This window comes from Dendrobates tinctorius, unplaced genomic scaffold (assembly GCF_039654945.1).
Source record: "Dendrobates tinctorius isolate UK_male_01 unplaced genomic scaffold, ASM3965494v1 ptg000048l, whole genome shotgun sequence".
Taxonomy (NCBI): Eukaryota; Metazoa; Chordata; class Amphibia; order Anura; family Dendrobatidae; genus Dendrobates; species Dendrobates tinctorius.
In genome coordinates this window covers 21,639,058-21,659,908 of record NW_027361716.1, presented here as the reverse complement: position 1 = coordinate 21,659,908, position 20,851 = coordinate 21,639,058, and the positions used below count along the sequence as shown (strand labels likewise).

Below are 20,851 nucleotides of genomic sequence, written 5' to 3'. Positions count from 1 at the left end.
GCAGTAGAGCAAACAGGGATTTTGTCCAAACTGCTGCCATCAGCCCAGTTAGTGACACATCACTGGAATCGGGTACATCATGTTACTCTCAGATGAGGTAGTAAAAATTTGGTGACAGATTCCCTTTAAGCCACTGACTATCAATAATATCCATCAATCTGTAACCAGTCGTCATAGCCCTATGGATAGTAGCAAACCACAAATTAATATGTGTTACTCAAAAACCTCCAACAGCTTTAAGTTATGAAACCCAATCTGGACATGAAAATTCTGCAACAAAAACACAAGTAAAAATGCAAGAAAAACAAGGCCAAAAAACATGAGTTTTTGCCGCTGCATTTTTCCTGCCAAGAGATGCAGAAATTTCGGCATTAAAAACTTAACATGCGCACATAGCGGAGGGGTATCTGTACCGAACCTGCAAGTCACAAATACGCAACGTCTGCATGAGACCGCAGAGAAATGCACGTTCACCCCAAAGTGCCCAATAATAATTATGCTCTTCAAAATGCCCTATAAAAAATAGCACCAAGGACATAGTAACTCCAAAATGCCCAACAGTAAAAAACGACATAGAGGTAGGGTCCGACAAAACACAGTGCAATCAGGATAGTCACCCCTGAACATTGGGCCTGTTTAATCCCTACACCCACCAACCAAATATGGTGGCATGCAACTTATGTGTCAACCCACCAGTATTATGGATGTAGTTGGGGTATCACGCCCGCGACCTGCTCCCATTATGGTGCCTTAATTGGATATCAAAATAAAGACATTTATAACTGTAGATGAATGGCTTAGTGGACGAAACACAAGGACTGCATCTGTGGATCTGTATAGTTGCTGACAAATGCGCCCCTAGTGAATATATCGGCGATTACTCGACAGTGTCTGCCATTGCTTCCTGCAGACCAAAGCTGCTGCTCCGCCAAGCAGTGTTCCCACATCTTCAAACTGCGGGGTGGAGCACGCGGCATTGGTTGGCTCGCGGCCTCTTTCTCCCACACGCGCTCTCACCCTCCTCACCCAAACTCTGATTTTATAAGAAATTGTGTCACAGAAGGTGTGTGAAATATTGAAAAATAAAAATATAAAAATGAATAGTAAATAAATAAAATAATTTGCGCTGGTTAAATGTGCCGGATATTAATTACAATGACAGAAAAGTTGGAACCAACCTTACTAGTTGTCACTCTAGGCCCTGGACTAGTGGCCTAGTGACAAATACGGCTCTTCTAGTAGCCCGAAATTAAATGCTCACCTGAACCTTGGTCATTTCCACCAGGCTCTGGCATTCTACTCTTGTTGGCCATATCTGATGTGGACCTGTACAGGATGACACAAAATACTGGTTACTTTATACGACCACTTATAAAATATTATGAATGCCATTCTAGAACTATCCCAATCTAATGGGGGTATTACATGCATTGCAGTTGGATTTTGAAGATCCTACGGTGTCTAACATGGTCTCGCCTTCAGGACAATACATTATATATCCATATTATGTGTCATAAATGCTTTCAACATTTTAGTGGAACATGAGTAAAAAAAAGGTTAAAGACGAAAATAACTTTTTTTTTATTTTATGCTAAATTCATGAACCATGTGTGTTATTTTGAATAATTTGGAACAAAAATATCAATGAATACTACAAGGATAAGAAAGAAAAGTGCCATAAAAATATATGCTTCTCATTTAAGCAAGAAAGCTCTATTTTGGTCTCATTCGTCCACAAAACCGTATTCCAGTAAATTTCTGGCTTATCGAGGTGATCTTTAGCAAACTTCAAATGGGTGTAAGTGTGGCGCCCCTGAGGCTTCAGTCGCCACAGAGGTACTGCACCTTCTCCTAAGGTGTAGTGCCCCACCATCCAGGTAAGGTGGGAACTCCTGACCACGCTCCACATCTGCATTCCACACACAGGATAGTTCAGTGGGGCCACCTAACAGCTTCAGGCTGGCGGTTAGCAGAGCACCCCTCGTGGAACCCTGCTTCGTAACACGAGATATGCTGGGAGGCGGGTGGAGTGAGATGATATAAAAGAGTGGGAAGATCTTTATGTCCGGCAACAGACACCGGAGGAGTAGTGAGCCGCTAACGCCTTGCTCCCATCATAGACTTGGGACACAACAGGAACTGAATAGAGAGCCGGGACGCAGTAAGGAGTCCCCGAAGCAGGCTACAGCTGTCTGTCATACAAGTAAAGACTAGGAACACCTAGAGAGAGGCATTCCAGGGTAACTAAGTACTGGAGTGCTTCGCACCTAAAGGCGCATTGGAGGAGTCGTTCAGTAAGGTACATGTTGGCAGAGTGTGTAAGGGAGAATCCTATCCTGCCTGGAGGTTGGCTGGAGCCCTGACCTGGAGAACACAGTACAGAGGAAGGCAGTGGAGTGAACTGCAAACAGTGAGTAAAGCTTTGCAACCGCATACTCGGGTGTCCTCCAGTTATTCCCGCACCACTACACCTGGGTACCAGCCTCCATACCATTCTGCGCCTCTCCTCATCCATTGCACCTACACTGCCCTGGGTCTACAGCTCCACCTGTGGGGAGCTACACCATCTTTGCTGCACCACACCATCAGTCCTAGCGGATCTGCATGCAGCGTTGGCTCAACATCTTTCTTGCCAAACACCACGGGTGGCGTCACGAACTATTCTAATAAACTTTAACACCATTAACATCACCTCCATTGATATCGGGTGCCCAGGGCCACGGACCAGGTCACCGCTGCTGTGACACATTCCCACCTTGACACCGGCCAGGTACCGAGTACCCCGCTGCCCTGGGTGTGCGAGGGCGACCCAATTTTGGCATCACGAACAGGATGACGAGACCCGATGCCATCGGGTTCTGTGTGCCAAATTTAATAGACTGTAAAATGGACATTAGACATGGCCGCTAGCGCGGAGAAGAAGGGCGTGAAGAGATGGGAGGTCCTAAGAAAAGACCGCGAAGAGTCTTGGGCCGTCCCTGCCTGAATTACTATGTGACCGATGCATGGCCCACCCCCCAAGGGGTTCCTATACTGGCTTGGTATGGAGGCGCTGGATGAAGACGCCGCCCCCGGAAGGAGGGGCAGAGAAAGCCAGTGGCGAGCAGAAGGGCGGAGCAAGAGGAAGAACACCAGAACGCCATGATGAAAGCAGATGAGAAGACAGAAGAGCACGGGGGAAGAAGTCACTCGCCCCTAGGCCGCCGCGCCTACGCGGAGGCTTCGACCGCTGATTCATCCTCAGCTGCGTCCGCCACCGCCTCACAACAGATACTGTCATTGGGTGAGCCCCGTCTGGAGGAGATATATGAGGGCTCTGGAACAGAATGGGGGACCGGGACCGCGTCTCCGCCTGGACCGGGCGCGATGGCACCGGCCTCCGCCGACAACCCCAGCTGAGACCGGCCTGGCCCTGGCACGGATCCAACTGCGGCCTATCCACCCAGCCACTCTGGGAGTTGTGGCTGCTTCTATTCACTAACAGATACCGGAGCCGGAACCGCGGCTGGAAATGCCAGGTATGATTGCTACCCCCAGTCTGACCCTGGTTTTAGGAGCGGAACCCACAGATAGGAACGGGCCCACTGACCTTCGCCGACGATCCCCGGCTGCAGTGCCTATGGGGGGGGATGATCAAGTTGTTCCTGGCGGCGGCCTTGGGCTGCGGCACCATCTCCTGAACTTCCTATGGAACTGGACGGACCCATACCCCCGCAGACAGTAGAAATCTCCATGGCCCTTTCCGTGGGCCCCACCAGTCCCTATCCCTCTCTATGGGAGATTGAGTATATGCGGCTAGCAAGTAGTCAACGGGACGAAGATACCACCTCTGAGAACAGTTCCAGTTCAGTTACCAGAACCCCAGGAGGGGACCACAACTAAGAATTACACTATTCAAATCTCGTTACCCAGGAGGGTTTGTTTGCACCAGCTGTGCCTTTGCCTTTTTGTTCATCATGTTGCTCAGTTTTTGATTGGCAGCGATGTTTTTGAAATGGAATTGCGGAGATCATAGACGCTGATTGATCCAAAAACTTTTATTGTAAATAGTTGCACCTCTTTAGGTGCCCTTTCTTGGTTTTACATATAAAGACACTTTGCGAAGATAATGTTTTTGCATGGACACTTTTCGAAGAATGATGTCTACCTCAAGGGACACTGCAAGAAAGCCCAGCTGGGAGCAGTGTTCAGCTCTTTGCAAGAATCGTTAAATGTTTTATGATAACGTATTTGATAATGTTGTGTCTTGTGAAAAGTAAATGTCTTTTTATAGAATATCTGATACAGGGAATTAGAAAAGTTTTGAGATAGAATGTGAGAATTGAATAAAGACTGAAGAATTGAAAGTGACAGGTGACAGGCCAAGTACAGATGGTCAGTGTCTTGCGTCTAGTAGAAAGAGAGAGAAAGAATAATTGCATTTTGAACTAGGAATTGCACTTAAGTAAATATTTGATACTAGATAGGAAGTTAACCTGTTTGTAACGTTTAAGAAATGTGCCTCCTACATTAGGAAGATGAGATAAGTATTGTTGAATAGCATTTAAAAATTTGTGTGTGTTCCTGTGTTGTACCTTTTGTTGTCTTACAGCCCGCGGACGTGCTGTGTTTAACGGGGGGGGGGGTATTTGGCGCCCCTGAGGCTTCAGTCACCCTGTGGTGACTGAAGCCTCAGGGGCGCCAAATACCCCCCCCGTTAAACACAGCACGTCCGCGGGCTGTAAGACAACAAAAGGTACAACACAGGAACACACACAAATTTTTAAATGCTATTCAACAATACTTATCTCATCTTCCTAATGTAGGAAGATGAGTACCTCTGTAGGTACTGCACCTTCTCCTAAGGTGTAGTGCCCCACCATCCAGGTAAGGTGGGAACTCCTGACCATGCTCCACACCTGCATTCCACACACAGGATAGTTCAGTGGGGTCACCTAACAGCTTCAGGCTGGGGGTTAGCAGAGCACCCCTCGTGGAACCCTGCTTCGTAACACGAGATATGCTGGGAGGCGGGTGGAGTGAGATGATATAAAAGAGTGGCAAAAATGAGAGTAAGGGGTAGTTGGTTGGTTAGTTGGAGAGAGAAGAGAGAAGATGGGTGTCTGAAGGACGTGCTGCAGCAGGTTCCAGTGATCTGGGCTGCTGGCATAAGACCAGAGAAAGAGACTGATATGATTGATAACCTAACCTTCCATAAGAGAGATAGAACAGATCGGAACGAAGGAGAATAGAAGGATGGTTGAAGAAAGATAGAGAACCCTTCCAGTCCAGAGAGCGCAAAGGCCGGGGCCCGGTCCCCGAGGTTGATTGGATCTTTATGTCCGGCAACAGACACAGGAGGAGTAGTGAGCCGCTAACGCCTTGCTCCCATCATAGACTTGGGACACAACAGCAACTGAATAGAGAGCCGGGACGCAGTAAGGAGTCCCCGAAGCAGGCTACAGCTGTCTGTCATACAAGTAAAGACTAGGAACACCTGGAGAGAGGCATTCCAGGGTAACTAAGTACTGGAGTGCTTCGCACCTAAAGGCGCATTGGAGGAGTCGTTCAGTAAGGTACATGTTGGTGGAGTGTGGAAGGGAGAATCCTATCCTGCCTGGAGGTTGGCTGGAGCCCTGACCTGGAGAACACAGTACGGAGGCAGGAAGTGGAGTGAACTGCAAACAGTGAGTAAAGCTTTGGAGCTGCATACTCGGGTGTCCTCCAGTTATTCCCGCACCACTACACCTGGGTACCAGCCTCCATACCATTCTGCGCCTCTCCTCATCCATTGCACCTACACTGCCCTGGGTGTTGTGAGTTCATTTTTCCCTTCACCATTGAGGTCTGATGAACTCCCTCCTCTGGTGAAGGAAGGTAGTAAGGCTGATTATCAAACACCTGGGCAGCTAGATGATGACTGGGTGGCTGGAATTGAGGACTGGATATAAGGCTGCCGACGCCCTTCTTCCTGGCTGGTGATTTTCCTGCTGGATTCTTGGAGACCAGTCTGATTCCTGCATCTCAAAGCTAAGTTTTTCTGCTCTGCTTTGTACTCTTCAGTTTTGTTTTTGTTTTGCCTTGTTTTTTGGGAGTTCTGCCATCCCCGGCCGGGGGTGAGCTGAATTCCATTTTTGTCTCTGATCTGTTGATCTTTTGCTCTGTCTTCAGAATATACCTGAGTGATGATATAGTCTTTTGAAGCCTAGCGACTTCAGGGCCAGTTTTTCCTATCAGTCGGTTGGCTCATTTTGATAGGGTTTTTGCGGATGGCAGACAGCAGCTTTCCTATCCTGTCCTATGTAGTTAGCTTGGGCCCCATCATTTGCTCAACCTATCTTTCTATCTGTGTTAGTGTTTTCATCTTGCTTCACCGTCATTATATGTTGGGGGCTGCCTTTTGCTTTGGGGTCTGCTCTGGAGCAGTTTAGTTTTTCCCCTTTCTGTCTTTAGGCTATCTAGTTCTCCGGCTGTGATCGAGGGGTCTAGGGCACCGTAGGAACCCCCCACGGCTACTGCTAGTTGTTGTGGATAGGTCCAGGGGTCTGCAATCCGATAGCTGCCATCCTCTCTGGTTTTTCTGGACTTAGCTGGTATTTTGTTTTTTCCTCCTTCGGTGACTCATCATAACACCTGGTTCTACAGCTCCACCTGTGGGGAGCTACACCATCTTTGCTGCACCACACCATCAGTCCCAGCGGATCTGCATGCAGCGTTGGCTCAACATCTTACTTGCCAAACACCACGGGTGGCGTCACAAACTAGTCGAATAAACTTTAACACCATTAACATCACCTCCATTAATATTGGGTGCCCAGGGCCACGGACCGGGTCACCGCTGCTGTGACACATTCCCACCTTGACACCGGCCCGGTACCGAGTACCCCGCTGCCCTGGGTGTGCGAGGGCGACCCATAAGGACATTGACATACCTGTTACACCCGGTCCACGTCCTGGCGCTGCGTCCAGGCCTGCCGCTGCTCTCCGTTCTGGGCACTCACCTCGAGCCTCACATGCTGCCCTTGGGCAGCGGTCGGTCTCCTCTGGACCTCATGCTGCTGCTCAGCGTTCTGGCCTCCCTCCTGCCTCCTCCTCCTGGCGTCCTGTGAGGAGATCTTTAGCTAAGGCTATTAGGGCATGCCCGCTCTCTTGCCTTGTTAAAGGGGCGGCATGCATTATTCAAAAAGTACAATTAACCAATGGCAGCGCACTGGCTGCCATTTCTGGCCTCTCCTCCATAGGGAGAGCGCCGAAGCAACGAGTATCTATCATTGCTACATCTGGTTCTCACGCTAACCTGTCGGCGCTGCATCTGCAGTCTCTGTGCATCGTCTAATGCTCTCTGTCTCCACAGCATATCAGTATCCTGTGTTACCTGGTTATATCTGCAACTTTCTGGACCTAAGCCATCCCGTTCTGCCTACAGCCATCCGAGTCCAAGGACTGTGTGAAGGTTACTGGAACCGACTCCTTACCAACTACCCGGATCCAGGATCCAGCTCATTACGGACTCTGCTGTAACTTTTGTTATCCCCTTTTGGTCCCGCTGGGACAGCTGCCACGTGTTCGGGGTCTAACTGGAGGTAGCACCTGTGTCCTCCGGGTATTCCATTCTGGCCCTGCCTGAGGGGCTTTACTACGGGTACCCGGGGCTCACTAGTCACGCCCCCTTCGGAGCCCCCCCGGACCGTGGTCCCGAGGTTCCACTTAAAAAATAAAAACAAATGTGAACTTCACCATCTCTGCCTCCGCTTCCATTCTTTACAATACCGCTTGCGTTCTCCCTTGAAGAAACAAGTAAAATGTTTTGTGATGTAATATGATGTGCGTTAAAAATGTTAGTAAGGTTGATAGTGTGTGCAGTTAGACAGTAGGGATAGTGAGAGTTAATGATTGGGACTAGCCCTGAGTGGGAGGGGATGAGTTGAAGGGGGTGCATAGTGAAAGGACCTAAGGTCCATTGTGAGCAGTGCCGCACTCTGGGGTGTCCCTAAAGTGAGAGGAGACAGAAGGAAAGAGATAGGGAGTTCAAGAGCTGAAGGGCCTTAGAGACAGAGTGATCAATTGGAGACGTCTCCTGGGAGACGATGACTAGCAGATAGGCACTGAGTTTATAGTCTTGAAGGTAACAATCTTCGATAGGACTGAGTATGTGAGATGAATAGATTATTCATGGCGGGAGTTCCAGAACGTCAGCACTAGAGAAGATAAGGACCGGCCATACTGGCACCCTAAGGGGAAGGAAAATACGGAACCGCGGGTCAAGTAAAGGACTCTTGCTAAAGAGGATTGTAGTGTCAAGGTTCCTCAGTGAACTGTGAAACACCTGGTTCTGGCATACCAGCAACATTGGTTATATATGGACTGCATGGGCAAAGCATCCTCACAGCACAGGTCCACACACCCAACCAGGATCTCCAACATCATGTAACATTCCGGGGCACATCAGACGAGTGCTTCGCACATGGCTACCACCCCATACCACGTTACATGGGCACAATGTTTTACAATTTTTTTTGGCGAGCAAGATTGAAAAAAGAAAGCAACCTTCTCTCCAAAAAGAACATTGCTGTCCTATGGACATACAAGACCAAAAAAGAGCTTTTTGGTTTAAATGAGAAGCATTACGTTTGAAAAAAGAAAAACACAGCATTACAGGATAAAAACCTCATACCATCTGTGAAACACAGTGGTGGTGGAAAATCTTGCTTTGGGCCTGCTTTGCTACATCTGTGCCAGAACAACTTGCCATCAAAGATGGATTAATGAATTTTGAAATTATACCAGCAAATTGTAAAGGAAAATATCGGGACATCTGTCCATGATGTGAATCTCAATAGAACATGGGACATGGAGCCAAATTACCAATTAAAGTACCCAAGTCGTTCTACACAACAATGGCTAAAGAGGATTAAAGTTAACATTTTATGATGTACAAGTCAAAGTCTGGACCCTAAACCTATAGAAATATGTAAGGAGCAGAAGAGAGTAGCACATGGGAGAAAGCCACCAACATAACAGAGTTGAAGCTGTTTTGCAGGGAGGACTGGGCTCACATTCCTCCAAGCCAATGGACTAATCATTGATAAGACCATATATTAGAGTAAGGTGGTATTATCTGGCTTGTTGACTGGCTGTGTATGCATGGTATGCACCCCAAAGTGCATTTCGGACAACTTCCTTCATCAGGGGGTAACCAGAGATGCGTCCCGCATACACAGCCGGCCAGATAATACCACTTTATTCTAATCTAAGGACTTATCAATGATATTCTCTATTCAGGGATAACGCCGCAGGTACCATATTGCTTCTTCACCTATACAATCAACTGATTTACATGTACAGTATATTTATTTTTAGCATGTATCCCCTGGATTTGTATACTTATCCATTCCTGTGCTATTATTACTCTACTCAGACGTCAAGAACTCTAGCCTGTATTTTCTGACTTGTGCCCTATAATTATCCATTCTTGATTGTGCCATAACATACTTACTACCTTCTGTATATATTTATCACCTGGTTTTCACTTTTTTATCTACTTAATTCTTCTTTTAATTAATGCAATTTATTATCTCAATATCATCTTTATTAACTCTCATTATCTCATTTCTTACTGTTTGTATGGTTAGGCACTGCTTGTGTTAGGCTCCTGCAGCAGCACAGCGGGAATCCAGAGCCTTGCATCCAGTGGTCTCCCATTCTCCACCGACCACTCAGGAGCCTGCACAGCAATCTCGTCATCCCAGACGCTCTGCTCAGACCAGCTCTGTACGACTGGTTGCTGCTGTCACCTCTGGGTCAGCAATAGCAGCGCAGGCTGTCCTGCAGCAAACCACTCCAGAGGCTAAGTCCTCTCGTCCCGCTACTGGGCATGTTCACGAGACGATCTCCCATTGAAGATTGGGAGTCACGTGCTCAGGTCCTTCTCCTGATCTGATTGGTCCATCTCAGAGATCTGGAAGGTCCCGGCAGCCCACGGCTATAAAAGGCCCGCATGGCCGCTCGGCCATGCACTAGTATAGACTCTTCTTGCTAGATATGTGAATGGTGATGGATGTATGATTCTGGTGACTGACTTATTAAGATTCCCCTCCCTCTGACATTACGCATGTGGATAGGGAACTATAGAAAGAGTCAGCGCCAGTCAGTGGCAAACCTTAGGCCACTGTGCACATCGCACCTCTACACTAGCGTCCGGTGGTGTCACGTCTATCACGGCACTATCGCATAGTGGCTGTGTCTGCCGCCGCGTTGCATTCATCAGCATTTACCGGCGTCCGCAGTAGTGCAATTTCGCTGAGACTTGTGAGTCTAACAGGCTCAGTGTTTATGTTTACATAAACATAAACACCGAGCCTGTTATACTCACAGGTCTCAGCGAAATTGTGCCTCTGTGAGTTAACAGAGTCCGCTCTGTGCACATCGGGTGACGTTGAACCCGTGCGCATTATACCGCCATATAGCGCGCCTGCCATTGTCTAGCAGCGGTTTTAACACCTACTGCACTGTGGACCTCGGGCGGAGAACGCACTTTCTATTATTTAATATTTAGTGCGTTCCGCCGTCCCTAATATTATACTAGCGCCAGGGTCTGGCTAGCAATGGCGTACCAACAGCAACTGCGGCAGTACATTCGGCAGCTGGAGGGCAGGTTGGCGGCTCTCGAGAGTCCCACCTCAGCTGCGAATGCTACTGCGGCCGCTGTTCAGGCAGTCGCAGAGGCTGTCTCACGTATGCCCACGCTCACACTGGCACTGACATTATCCCGCCTCCCGCTGCCTGAGAAGTTTTCGGGTGACAGCGCCACCTGTAGGGGATTCGTGAGCCAGTGCTCTATTCAGCTTGAGCTACTGGCCGCACGGTTCCCTACAGAGCAGGCTAAGGTGGGGTTTATTGTCTCTCTCCTGTCGGGCAGGGCGTTAGAGTGGGCTACGCCATTGTGGGAGCGTGATGACGCTGTGGTTCTGAGCGCCGCTCAGTTTCTCACATCCCTTAAGTAGGTCTTTTTGGGACCACGGGTCACTCACGACACCTCTCTCCAACTATTAGCCCTAACACAGGGGTCCCTCTCGGTCAGCCATTACGCCGTCCGATTCCGGACATTGGCTTCCGAGCTGGAGTGGCCTGATAAGACCCTCGTCCCTGTGTTTTGGAGAGGGTTAGCGGAGCATGTCAAGGATGCTCTAGCAACCAGAGAGGTCCCCACAACTCTGGAGGAGTTGATTGCCATTTCCATCCGCATTGATCTCCGGTTTACGGAGGCGGGCTGGAGCGTGCGCAATCCAGGCGAAGGGTTGTGTTGGCTCCCACCTTCTCCGAGCCACTAAAATTTCCCGCTCAGGAGTTGATACCTTCTGAACCTATGGAGGTGTCCCGCGCCAGTCCCAAGCTGCGTACGGTGTGACGATCCGCACATTGTTACCAGTGCCAGCAGTTTGGTCACTCGGCTGACACGTGTTCACAGCGGTTGAAAAAACGATCACGTCCAGTGGTCATAGGCGGGGGTCTATCAGATATGAAACCTTTCTCTCCCAAACCAGTATTCCGTGGGACCTTAGATAGCGGAGCTTCCACCTGGGAGGCAGAGGTCACCGTGGATTCCAGGGCAGAAGGGAACTTTGTGTCCTAGTCCTTTGCTCAAAAGCACACTATTCCGCTGGTGTTACTGCCCCAACCCTTGACCATCAGGGTGGTTAATGGTGCACCTTTACCATCTCAGGTTACCCACCAGACAGCACCACTCGGGCTCTCAATCTCACCATCCCACTGTGAGATTTTGCCCCTGTTCATTTTGCCAGATGGCATCGACCAGGTGCTTCTCGGAGTTCCTTGGCTCCGTTGAAATTCCCCTCATATTGATTTGACTTCGGGGAATATACTGGGTTGGAGCAAGGACTGTGAGGGAAGGTGCCTGAGGGGCAGTGTTCAGGTAGCCTCCACTGAAGTGCCCGCGGATCTCTCCGCGCTTCCCAAACCATACCAACAGCACACGGACGTCTTCTCTAAAAAATCTGTGGAGACGCTTCCGCCGCACCGTCCTTACGATTGTCCGATAGATCTATTGCCAGGCATGGAACCTCCTAGAGGCTGCGTGTATCTGCTATCACTCCCCGAGATGGAGGCTATGTCTCAATATATTCGGGAGAACCTGGCAAGAGGTTTTATCAGAAAGTCGATGTCGCCGGCTGGTGCAGGGTTCTTCTTCGTGCAGAAAAAGAGTGGAGAGTTACGTCCCTGCATTGACTATAGAGGTCTCAACGCCATAACAGTTAAAAACAAGTACCCTCTTCCGTTGATCTCTGAGTTATTTCACAGGTTGCGAGGGGCCCGGATCTTTACAAAATTAGATCTACAGGGGGCGTAAAACCTGATCCGCATTCGTGAAGGAGTGGAAGACAGCCTTTAATACCAGGGATGGCCAATATAAATATCTGGTCATGAACTTTGGCCTCTGTAATGTGCCTGCTGTCTTTCAGGATTTTGTTAACGTCTTCCGCGATATGCTCTCTACCTCGGTGGTGGTCTATCTGGATGACATCCTCATCTTTTAGCCAGATTTGACTTCCCACCAGAGAGACGTCTGCAGGGTCTTCGACTGTCTGCGGGCGAACTCTCTCTTTGCTAAGCTGGAGAAGTGCCAGTTTGAGCAGGAGTCCTTGCTGTTCCTGGGCTACATCATCTCGGCCCACGGGTTGGCTATGGATCCTGCCAAATTGCAAGCGGTAATGGACTGGTAGGAGCCCCATTCACTCAAAGCGGTGCAGCGCTTTTTGGGGTTCGTCAACTATTACCGCCAGTTCATTCCCCACTTCTCCACACTGGTAGCTCCCCTGGTTGCCCTCACTAAGAAAGGAGCTAATCCCAAGGCTTGGTCAGAACAGGTCTCCAAGGCCTTCTCGTCTCTGAAGACCTACTTTGCCGGCGCTCCCATCTTACACCGTCCCGATGTGGATAAACCTTTTATCCTAGAGGTGGATGCTTCTTCCGTCGGTGCAGGAGCAGTCCTTTTTCAGAAGGATGCTCAAGGTCGGAAGCATCCCTGCTTTTTCTTCTCAAAGACCTTCTCACCGGCGGAGAAGAACTACTCCATCGGGGACAGGGAGCTGCTGGCAATGAAGTTGGCCTTTTCCGAGTGGAAACATCTGGAGGGAGCCCGGTTTCCCTTCCAGGTGTATACGGACCATAAAAACCTGGTCTACTTACAAACGGCCCAGTGCTTGAACTCTCGTCAAGCTAGGTGGTCGCTCTTCTTCTCCCGCTTCACCTTGCACTATCTGTCTGGAGAGAAGAACGTCCATGTGGATGCTCTCCCCCGCTCGGTTGTTTCAGCGGTGGAAGAGGAGGCTGAGCCTCGGCTATTTCTCCCTACTGAGAGTTTCAGGACCGTGGCCCCAGTTGCTCTCGAGTCAGTGCCACTGGGCAAGACCTTTGTCCCTTCTCAGCTACGGCCAGAGGTTCTCGCGTCGGCACACGAGTCCAGGGTGGGTGGTCACTTCGGCAATAAGCGGACCACAGAACTCCTGGCAAGGTCTTATAAGATAAGATAATCCTTTAATTGCCCCACCGTGGGGAAATTCAGAGGCCGCACATGGCCCAGGACACTAAGGAATACATACAGGCATGCGTCTCGTGTGCGCGGAACAGGTCCTCTAGACAGAGGCCGGCTGGGTTACTGTATCCTCTGCCGGTGGCAGACAGACCTTGGGAGATGGTTGGCATGGATTTTGTGGTTGGCCTGCCCAAGTCTGGTGGCAGTACGGTCATCTGGGTGGTCACCGACCATTTTTCTAAAGTGGTGCATCTCGTGCCACTCGCGTGGCTGCCTTCCGCTCGTGGTCTTGCCACACTGTTCATAAAACATGTATTCCGTTTGCATGGCATGCCGGACAAAATTGTTAGTGACCGAGGTCCCCAATTCGCGTCTCGGTTTTTGAGGGAACTCTGCAGTCTACTCAGTATTGAGCTAAATCTGTCCTCCACTTATCATCCCGAGACGAATGGGTTGGTTGAGAGAGCCAACCAAACTCTGGTCACGTACCTGCGACATTTTGTCTCTGCCAGGCAGGATGACTGGGCATCCTTACTACCATGGGCTGAATTTGCCCTGAATAATGCAGTGGCTGATTCCACTGGTCAGACGCCGTTCCTTCTTAATTACGGCCAGCATCCGCATGTCCCTGTCCCGATGCCAGTGTCCTCCACTGATTCCAGGGTGGCAGACTGGGCAGTGGAGGCTCGCGACATTTGGGATCGCACCCAGGATGCTATTGGAGCCTCTAAAGAAAGAATAAGGGCGTCCGCCGACACACATCGGCGCCCCGCTCCAACCTTTTCCCCCGGCGACTTGGTGTGGCTCTCTGCTCGAGGCCGAGTCCACCAAGCTCACACCGTGATACATTGGACCTTTTAAAGTTCTCAAGCGAATCAGTTCGGTGGTCAACCGCCTGGCTCTTCCACCACATTTAGCCATCTCTGACGTCTTCCACGTGTCCCTTCTCAAACCTGTTCACATGACCCGGTTCTCCGAGTCATCTGCCGGGTCATCAGACTTGTCTTCGGATGAGTTTGAGGTTAACGCCACTGTGGGACGCAGGACTGTGCGTGGCAAAAAATTTTATTTGGTGGACTGGAAGGGTCATGGTCCAGAGGCCCAGACCTGGGAGCCAGTGGAGAACATCCACACTCCGCTCCTGATTGCGGCCTTTGAGCGTAATGAGGCTCAGAGGGGTGGGCCCTAGGAGGGGGGGTAATGTTAGGTGTCGGGTTCCTGCAGCTGCACAGCAGGAATCCAGAGCCTTGCATCCAGTGGTCTCCCATTCTCCACCAACCACTCAGGAGCCTGCACAGCAATCTCGGCATCCCAGACGCTCTGCTCAGACCAGCTCTGTAGGACTGGTTGTTGCTGCCACCTCTGGGTAAGCAATAGCAGTGCAGGCTATCCTGCAGCAAGCCACTCCAGAGGCTAAGTCCTCTCATCCCACTACTGGGCATGCTCACAAGACGATCTCCCATTGGAGATCTGGAGTCACGTGCTTAGGTCCTTCTCCTGATCTGATTGGTCCATCTCAGAGATCTGGAAGGTCCCGGCAGCGCACGGCTATAAAAAGCCCACATGGCCGTTCAGCCATGCACTAGTATAGACTCTTCTTGCTAGATATGTGAATGGTGATGGATGTATGATTCTGGTGACTGACTTATTAAGATTCCCCTCCCTCTGACATTACGCATGTGGATAGGGAACTATAGAAAGAGTCAGCGCCAGTCAGTGGCAAACCTTAGGTCACTGTGCACACTGCACCTCTACACTAGCGTCCGGTGGTGTCACGTCTCTCACGGCACTATCGCATAGCGGCTGTGTCTGCCTCCATGTTGCATTCAGTAGCATTTATCGGCATCCGCAGTAGCGACGCCGCACGCACGGTAGGTCTAGACGGACACCGTCCCCTGTCTTGGACCCGTGTCCTGTTGTCACGCTCGCGCCTTGGCTGAATGGCGCGAGCCGGGGGTTTGTGGCCCCACTGAGCCACAAACCAGACAACCCTGGAAGGGGCGTGACTACGACAGCTACCTCGGTCTTCACTGGAGCCTCTGATGGTGAGGTCAGGCTTGTGCGGCAGACAGCTGTCGGGTGCCACTCCAGGGTGGTGTCTGGCTGTGGCTGCTGATCTCACTCGGGGACAAGTCACTCGTACAGGTGTGACTAACAGGCAGGCTGAGACACTGGGCAAGCAGGCACAGCTTGGAGACACTGGACACGGCTTGGAGACACTGGGCAAGCGGGCACGGCTTGGAGACACTGGGCAAGCGGGCACTGCGTGGAGACACTGGGCAAGCCGGCACGGCTTGGAGACACTGGGCAAGCCGGCACGGCTTGGAGACACTGGGCAAGCCGGCACGGCTTGGAGACACTGGGCAAGCCGGCACGGCTTGGAGACACTGGGCAAGCGGGCACGGCTTGGAGACACTGGGCAAGCGGGCACGGCTTGGAGACACTGGGCAAGCGGGCACGGCTTGGAGACACTGGGCAAGCGGGCACGGCTTGGAGACACTGGGCAAGCGGGCACGGCTTGGAGACACTGGGCAAGCGGGCACGGCTTGGAGACACTGGGCAAGCGGGCACGGCTTGGAGACACTGGGCAAGCGGGCACGGCTTGGAGACACTGGGCAAGCGGGCACGGCTTGGAGACACTGGGCAAGCGGGCACGGCTTGGAGACACTGGACAGGTAGGTGACGGCTTGAGACACAGGGCAAGCAGGAGTGGTATATGAGAGAACAGGTTTGGACCTGTTCACACAGGAGGTGCAGGTATGGATATAGGCAGGAAGGAGTGGAATATGAAGGAACAGGTTTGGACCTGTTCACACAGGAGGTGCAGGTAGGCAGAGCCGCAGGAGTGCGGAGCAGGCAGAGACGCAGGAGTGCGGAGCAGGCAGAGACGCAGGAGTGCGGAGCAGGCAGAGACGCGAGGGTGCAGATGCACAGATAAAGCTGCAAGGGTGCTGATGCACAGATAAAGCTGCGAGGGTGCAGATGCACAGATAAAGCTGCGAGGGTGCAGATGCACAGATAAAGCTGCGAGGGTGCAGATGCACAGATAAAGCTGCGAGGGTGCAGATGCACAGATAAAGCTGCGAGGGTGCAGATGCACAGATAAAGCTGCAAAGGTGCAGATGCACAGACAGGGAGGACACAAGGAAAGACACAGCAGAGAAGGAACCACAAACAAGGAGACTGACAGACAGAGGTAAGACTAAGTTCAGACAGAGGCACAGGGACAAAGACACAAGGACCAGGATATTCTGCCTCCTGGCAGGCGGATAGAGTACAGACAAGGTACTGGGAACAAGACTCAAGGGCCAGGATATTCTGCTTCCTGGCAGGCGGACAAGGTACAAAGCGAGACAAAGAGTATTCCTCCAGAGAAGGCGATACACACAACAGGGCCTGGCTTTCTCAGCAGCAAGATACTAACTGAGATTAGACATTGCACAGGCAAAGGTCAGTGGGTGTGGCGAAACTAAATAGTCAAGGCCTCTAGGTGATTGGTAAGGGACATATTACACAGGTGCACCCTGACTGCATAAGAACCAGAGAGTTCAGGCGCCACCCCCCTATACACACAGTCAGGAAACATGGAGAGCAAGCAGGAAAACAAGAGGCACATGGAGCTCAGGGCTGGCAACAGACAGATTTCACAGCATGGCTTGAAGCAGAAAGTAAGTTGGTGTGCGGGGGATGGGAGGCCATGCAGTGATGCCAGCAGGGTTGTTACAGTACCCCCCCCTTTACGGCCCCTCTTCCTCAAGCCTGCCAGAATGACCAGAAGGAGTACGGGACCACACACAGTCCAGGTTGACACGACATCCTTCAGGTAGGGTGGACTATGTGTGCCATCAGGAATCCCAGAGTGCCAAGCTTCTTGGTGCCTGATGGAGTCATCTTCCAACACAGAGGGTACAAAGACTTCTTCCTCCAGATTGGCAAAAAGCGGGGCCCTGGCAGCTTCCGACATCGCTCCTACATCAGCCGGCCAGCTAAAAACTGAAAACACCAGCACAGAGTCCCTTTTTAGCCCATTAGCCAAAGAAAATTGGATCTCCTCCAGGTGAGTGAACAACGGAGATGCATAGGCCACAGTTCCCACCTCTGCATCCACCTGCCATATGGAAGCTGGAGGCATACATACAGGGAGCCATTTCAACCTGTTACTCAGAAAAAACTGGGCCCCTTTTTTCAGGTTAGAGGATGTGTAATGCTCCATCTTGGGACCTTCACCCACTGGCCATAGAGGAGCCGAGGGCATCCACTCAGGATCCATCTTCAGCCCTTTATCCTGGGGAAGACAATCAGGAGGCAGGGATGCTCTAGGGAGCAGATCACTGGCATCATTGCTGGGGATGTGTGACGAGGACACCTCCGCTTCACCCTCTTCGGAGGCGTCATCACCCCTAGACTCGACGACCAGCAGACTGGATAAAGACGACGACTTGGCTGACTGAACCTGACGCAAGGGAACCAGACACCTCTTGTCACTTGGTTGTCTCAGACGCCGTACCTTGCTGGGTCTCCAAACATAAATGGGCACCAGGATCTCTGGTTCAGAATGACCCATGGGCATACCAGACAGCCAATGGAAGACAAACTTCTTTGTATACCAAGCACCGACCTGGAGCTGTAGTTGTCCTTGCAAGACTAGACTGTTCTCAAGTAGGGCTCGGCCACCATGAGACAACGCCCACGCAGGCTTCGGGAGCTGTACGACAGAGACCACACACTGACTCCGTATGGCTGGCGGTTTATACACACCAAAGCTCCCTGAAGGCAGAGAAACAGTCATTGGCTTCACAGGACAGAGACCAGATTCCGTCTGCAACTTTGCCCGCTTCTTCTTTTTAGACCTCTTGGATCTTGCATGGGGGGCTGCTTGGGCAGGCTGAGGAACAGATGGGTCATGGACGGTCACAGACGGAGAAGATGAATTGGCCACAAGTTTCTTTCGTCCGATCCGTTCCTGGGAGCTTGGAGGGGAAGACTCTTTAGGAGACACTGTACTGGGCTTGTCAAAGGCTTTGCAGAAGGCCACCAGGAAGGCCGGTAAGCTTGAGGTGATGGGATCCCCTGCTTCCCAAAGGGGGTTAAGCCACTGCAACGCATCTCCTGTTAGATAGGACATTAGTAATCCTACCTTTACCCGATCGCTGGCGAAGTAGGGAGCATGCCATTGAAAATAGCGTAGGCACTGCTCCATAAAGACACGACACTGCTTGGGGTCCCCATCATATCTTGGCGGGTCCGAGGGAGGTTCAACTTTAGGTATGCCAGCCTCAAGTTGAGCAAACAGTCTATTGGAGACCACAATGGTGGGTGGAGCAGTGAAGGATTGGGCTTCAGACCGGGTAAATTTAATTGGTTGCCCATACTGGCAAAAATGTTCATCTTGCTCCGAGGGCGAAAGGACATGGGACTCAGCGGGGACCATGGCCTGTGCAAACTGTCACGCTCGCGCCTTGGCTGAATGGCGCGAGCCGGGGGTTTGTGGCCCCACTGTGCCACAAACCAGACTACCCTGGAAGGGGCGTGACTACGACAGCTACCTCGGTCTTCACTGGAGCCTCTGATGGTGAGGTCAGGCTTGTGCGGCAGATAGCTGTCGGGTGCCACTCCAGGGTGGTGTCTGGCTGTGGCTGCTGATCCCACTCGGGGACAAGTCACTCGGACAGGTGTGACTAACAGGCAGGCTGAGACACTGGGCAAGCAGGCACGGCTTGGTACACTGGCAGGCAGGCACGGCTTGGAGACACGGTTTGAAGACACTGGGCAAGCCGGCACGGCTTGGAGACACTGGGCAAGCCGGCACGGCTTGGAGACACTGGGCAAGCCGGCACGGCTTGGAGACGCTGGGCAAGCCGGCACGGCTTGGAGATGCTGGGCAAGCCGGCACGGCTTGGAGACGCTGGGCAAGCAAGCACGGCTTGGAGACGCTGGGCAAGCAGGCACGGCTTGGAGACACTGGGCAAGCAGGCACGGCTTGGAGACACTGGGCAAGTAGGCACGGCTTGGAGACACTGGGCAAGCAGGCACGGCTTGGAGACACTGGGCAAGCAGGCACGGCTTGGAGACACTGGGCAAGCAGGCACGGCTTGGAGACACTGGGCAAGCAGGCACGGCTTGGAGACACTGGGCAAGCAGGCACGGCTTGGAGACACTGGGCAAGCAGGCACGGCTTGGAGACACTGGGCAAGCAGGCACGGCTTGGAGACACTGGGCAAGAAGGCACGGCTTGGAGACACTGGACACAGCTTGGAGACACTGGGCACGGCTTGGAGACACTGGGCAAGCGGGCACGGCTTGGAGACACTGGACAGGTAGGTGACGGCTTAAGACACAGGGCAAGCAGGAGTGTTATATGAGAGAACAGGTTTGGACCTGTTCACACAGGAGGTGCAGGTATGCATATAGGCAGGAAGGAGTGGAATATGAAGGAACAGGTTTGGACCTGTTCACACAGGAGGTGCAGGTAGGCAGAGCCGCAGGAGTGCAGAGCAGGCAGAGCAGCAGGAGTGCAGAGCAGGCAGAGCAGCAGGAGTGCGGAGCAGGCAGAGCCACAGGAGTGCGGAGCAGGCAGAGTCGCAGGAGTGCGGAGCAGGCAGAGCCGCGAGGGTGCAGATGCACAGATAAAGCTGCAAGGGTGCAGATGCACAGATAAAGCTGCGAGGGTGCAGATGCACAGATAAAGCTGCGAGGGTGCAGATGCACAGATAAAGCTGCGAGGGTGCAGATGCACAGATAAAGCTGCGAGGGTGCAGATGCACAGATAAAGCTGCAAAGGTGCAGATGCACAGATAAAGCTGCGAGGGTGCAGATGCACAGATAAAGCTGCGAGGGTGCAGATGCCCAGACAGGGAGGACACAAGGAAAGACACAGCAGAGAAGGAACCACAAACAAGGAGACTGACAGACAGAGGTAAGACTAAGTTCAGACAGAGGCACAGGGACAAAGACACAAGGACCAGGATATTCTGCCTCCTGGCAGGCGGATAGAGTACAGACAAGGTACTGGGAACAAGACTCAAGGGCCAGGATATTCTGCCTCCTGGCAGGCGGACAAGGTACAAAGCGAGACAAAGAGTATTCCTCCAGAGAAGGCGATACACACAACAGGGCCTGGCTTTCTCAGCAGCAAGATACTAACTGAGATTAGACATTGCACAGGCAAAGGTCAGTGGGTGTGGCGAAACTAAATAGTCAAGGCCTCTAGGTGATTGGTAAGGGACATATTACACAGGTGCACCCTGACTGCATAAGAACCAGAGAGTTCAGGCGCCACCCCCCTATACACACAGTCAGGAAACATGGAGAGCAAGCAGG

At 51.7% G+C, this 20,851-nt stretch overlaps 1 protein-coding gene across 5 annotated transcripts in view; it reads right to left on the bottom strand.

Annotated features, from left to right (window-relative positions):
- Nucleotides 1–20,851, bottom strand: part of KIAA1549L (KIAA1549 like) — a 499,083-nt gene that overhangs the window by 19,659 nt on the left and 458,573 nt on the right. For all 5 annotated transcript variants that reach the window (XM_073576347.1, XM_073576346.1, XM_073576342.1 and 2 more), the window contains one exon: nucleotides 1,262–1,326. In XM_073576347.1, the coding sequence (XP_073432448.1) occupies nucleotides 1,262–1,326 (65 nt within the window). The remainder of the gene's footprint in view (nucleotides 1–1,261; nucleotides 1,327–20,851) is intronic.